The sequence below is a fragment of the Protobothrops mucrosquamatus genome, unplaced genomic scaffold, assembly GCF_001527695.2.
Source record: "Protobothrops mucrosquamatus isolate PMUCROS unplaced genomic scaffold, P.Mucros_1.0 scaffold411, whole genome shotgun sequence".
In the NCBI taxonomy this organism is placed as follows: domain Eukaryota; kingdom Metazoa; phylum Chordata; class Lepidosauria; order Squamata; family Viperidae; genus Protobothrops; species Protobothrops mucrosquamatus.
In genome coordinates, this window is record NW_015386740.1 from 631,732 (window position 1) to 635,850 (window position 4,119).

At 33.8% G+C, this 4,119-nt stretch overlaps 1 protein-coding gene across 2 annotated transcripts in view; it reads right to left on the bottom strand.

Moving 5' to 3' along the window:
* Positions 1-647: 647 nt before the first annotated feature.
* Positions 648-4,119, bottom strand: part of LOC107287651 (coiled-coil domain-containing protein 169) — a 31,946-nt gene continuing 28,474 nt past the window's right edge. For both annotated transcript variants that reach the window (XM_015816177.1, XM_015816175.1), the window contains one exon: positions 648-2,225. In XM_015816177.1, coding sequence (XP_015671663.1) covers positions 2,123-2,225 — 103 coding nt within the window. In that variant the 3' untranslated portion in view covers positions 648-2,122. The remainder of the gene's footprint in view (positions 2,226-4,119) is intronic.

A 4,119-nucleotide genomic window follows, 5' to 3' on the forward strand; every position in this document is an offset into this window, starting at 1 on the left:
CCAGTAATGGCCATATTGGCTAGGGAATTCTCAGAGCTTACCTTTGTACTTCAAGAGGGCACCATCCTTTGGGATAGCTGGCTTAGTCATTCTCAGTTGAGCAAAAGTTTGATCATCCAGGAAATTTACTTCATCCCCCACTGCTTATGATAAATTTATGATACAAGAGTCTTTCTCTTGCTCTGTCCAGTATTCCGACAGTTTTTTGAAGCATATATCTAATTTCTAAGAAAAACGATATTCTACCCATCTATTTCTTTCTAAGGATGCAGAAGTAATTTCTATGGCCATAAAGAAGTTCTCATGAAAACAAAGCCAGATTCCTTTAACCTGAATGTCAATAGAGTTAAAAGAAATGACTGAGCACTTCATCAGTCTGAGAGTTTCTTGTACATTATTGGCTGGCACAATGAAGAATCTTAGGTTTAAAAAATGATCTAGGAATGCTGCCATATGAGGAGCATTACTGATAACAGTAAGGTCAATAGCTGTTTCAGCAACAATTCCTGAAAAATCTGAATGTAACAGTTTGTGCTGTATAGCTTCCCAATAGACAGTTCTGCCAACTTCATAAGAAATGGAAAGGGAATATATGCTCTGGACCCAATTTCTATGTAGTCATAAAAGAACGTTTACTTCCAGCATAATTCTCTGTATGTTTATTCATCAAAGAGCAAACAAACCAGTTCATGTTTTAGCATGATGAGTGATCCAGTAAGATAGTCCCCATCGTAAATAAGAAAGCTTATTCTAAATAAATGAGTTTATAAAATTCAATAAACCATTAGGTGGGTTGTTTTGTTTATGACTTAACACGATGAACAGATTCAGTTATTGTAGACAGTAAAGCATGGTTTATGACTCAGACTGATATATGAATTAAATCAGTGTAATCAATCAGAATTTTGTTCTGTAATATTTTTAATATAATGTGAGCTTTGTTAAGTTAAAAAGAGTTAGGAACTATTGCAAAACCTTCCACACATAACTACTGGTTTTTTTCCCATAATTCCACATTCATCAAATTCCTTGTTTTGTTCTTGCCTTTCAAAAGTCTTTAATGAAGGTCTGGCTACCAAACAGAAACATCACAATGGTTGGATTCATACAAGAACTATTCAAACTATCCAAACATATGCCATATCTTATAAGGCACATAGCACTCCCCAGGCTTGATTTGTTTAGCATGATATCCAAATAGAAACTCTTTATTGTCTTCCTCATAAAAGGCAAGTAAAAATGAGAGGGTTTCTCATTTTGATTCCAAATAAGAACCAATCGATTCTGCACACATGGTCAAGGAAATTTTAGTCACTCTCACTCTGGAGTACTTAGCTTGGGCAAGACACATCTGAATTCTGGCTTATTTTTAAAGGCAAGAGCAAATAGCCTAAACCAGATGAGTCCATTTTCAAAACAAGGATGAGTAAGAAATGGTCCCACTGCCAAAAAAAAGAGTAGCTTCAAGACAAATATACCGTGCACTGTATGCACTGAACTGTAAGAATGTAAACTTTGCTTTCACTATAAATAAGACCTGCGTTCAATACACAGAAGTTGTTGAAATTTGTTCATAGTGGCTATGCTGCCTTTTCTATAATAAAACTACTTTTCAAAACTTTGTGTATCTCAGAATGCCTGTTGTGCCTGCATCCACTTCAGTCTGTTGAAAGAAGTTCAGTGTGGAATACACTCATAAACATTTCTACAGCTTCTTGCATTTCAACAAGAAATAAGGCTAATTGTACATGACACTATAAGCCATAAAGTAGCTTGTTTGCTTTTGGATTAGAATGATGTATTAGATCTGGATGACATCTTAAAAGCCAGACCCAACATGTTTATAATCCACTATAATGCTTCCTTACATTGTTCCTGTATGTAGAGAGTATATCTTGAGACTATGCCATAAGAATTTCTCTTTTGAGATGTCTTTGATGTTCTCTGAGCTTGGTCATTTTCTTGCAGATGTTTCATTACTCAAACTAGGTAACATTATCAGTGCTAGTCCTGTATTTGGATTGAGGAACCTTTAAAATACTATTTTAAAATAACATTTTGTGTTTACTGTAATTGCAAATGGCAAAATAAACAATAAAAGAAGAAATTCTAGGATAAGAAATCAGAGTTTCAATTTTGGAAGATGCTTCACTCCTGCTGTTTTTTTAATTGGTCCCTTCTTTGGGTCCAGTATTCTTTGATTTCTTGGAATATTACACTTTCTCCTAAAATATAAAAAAAACAAAAGAAAATTCAGAAAACACACTTTCACTTGCCTGTTGCTATAGAAACATGGCATTTTATGATAATTGTTATACCACTATTAGATAGCAGGGCTATAGCAAAATGGCCAACCACATTTGCAGATGGCAAAAAATATGGAACATATACTGTATTTTTTAAGAAGGGAGACAAGAGTAGATTTTGGCTGGTTTTGAAATAGATGCATAGACTTTTACAGTAACAGCAACCTCCTCTTAAAGAAACCTTTTAGCATGGCTGTCATCAATGACAGTAGAAGCATCTATTATTCTTTCCCCCCCTGACACATTTTTACAATTTCATCTATGACTGGATTGGATCTGAGCAATGTTTTATTCAAAACTGTACAATAATGCCAGCTGTGCAATACTGGGTTTACTCTTGGAGGGAAGCACTTAGGCATTAAACCTGGACAATAAGATTTTCCTTCTATAACTTAAAATAGGTCACATTAAGCTATAATGAAATTATTTCATTTGAGCTTACTGTAATGTGTGAATCTAGGCCATTATGGTTTATAAAGTATAAATGACAGCACACAGAAGCAAGACTGATAGCTTGTTAAATAATCCTTGGTCATAACAAACTGTGGCTTAGTATGAAGTGAGAATAAAGGCAGTAAAAAGAGAGTGTTTTTAATTGCCTCCAGTGAGGCCTTAGAAAGCATGGATTTTTTTAAAATGTCAAGTATTCTCTGGAGAAAATAATCTCCCAAATTCTGTGTTCTTGCACATAAGCTACCCATATTCTGAGCTCTTTCCAAGAAAGCATGCTGCTTGTTAGAAAAGTATTTGAGCCTATCAGCATATTGCATTATTTCCCATTTAGAAGCTTGCCTTTAAATTTGACATTCAAGTTGGTTTATACTAGAGAAAAACAGCCTACCACAGAATTGCAGGAGAGAGTTAAGAGTCAAAGAAGTTGAAAATGACGATCATAAAAAACAGGTGATACACACTGTAGTGGCCACCATCTTAATTTTTTAAACAATTGATTTCTACATCCTAAGGATTTTTTTGCTCATATATATGCAGCTGCCTCCAAGATGACCTCCAAGGTCCCTTCCAACTTTATCATCATCATCATCATCATCATCATCATCATCATCATCATCATCATCATCAATAATAATAATACTGACATCCAGATAGTTCTTATTAAAATTCTTTATAGGTCCCTAAATAAAAATATTACATTGATCTCCCAATTTTGTGAAAAGAATGTTTACAAAATAATAATAAAATGTAAGCTGTTTCAATTGTGTTTGCTATTTTAGTATAAATACGCTAGTACATTTAGTTGAAAAACCCCAAAAAGCTGACCAAAAAATCTTAATCTGTGTCTAGCCAGGCTTTTAAATTGTAACAGATGAGATGGCTAGATTTAATTTTCAAAATGGGACATTTAATTCTAGTTCTAAGGATAATCATGAATGCAATAATTATTTGCTTTGAGCAGGTTAGGCACACAAATACCACATTCCAAAAGTCTTGCATTCTAGACCCCTCAAATGGGTTGGCTCTTTTCATGATGAATATTTAATAATAGAGAAATAGACTACTTTTTGTGGTATCTATATAATTAAAAGACTAAGTCTGACTTTTACAAACCTATATAAAGTAATTAGGAGGTGGAGTAGTGCCATCCTAAAATTATCCACATTATTATATAAAAGGGATTTGTGCCATCTATAAGATGTTAAGATAAGGTAAGAATTAATGTCTCTAAAAAGTGGAAGCTGAGATAATTCATTATTTTTGGTTTTGGTATCAGCTATTTTAAAGTAAAAATGTAGGCTTGAATTTAGCATCATGTCTGCAGACCCATAAAGCCATTTTTGCCTTGCACTAAGTTTTA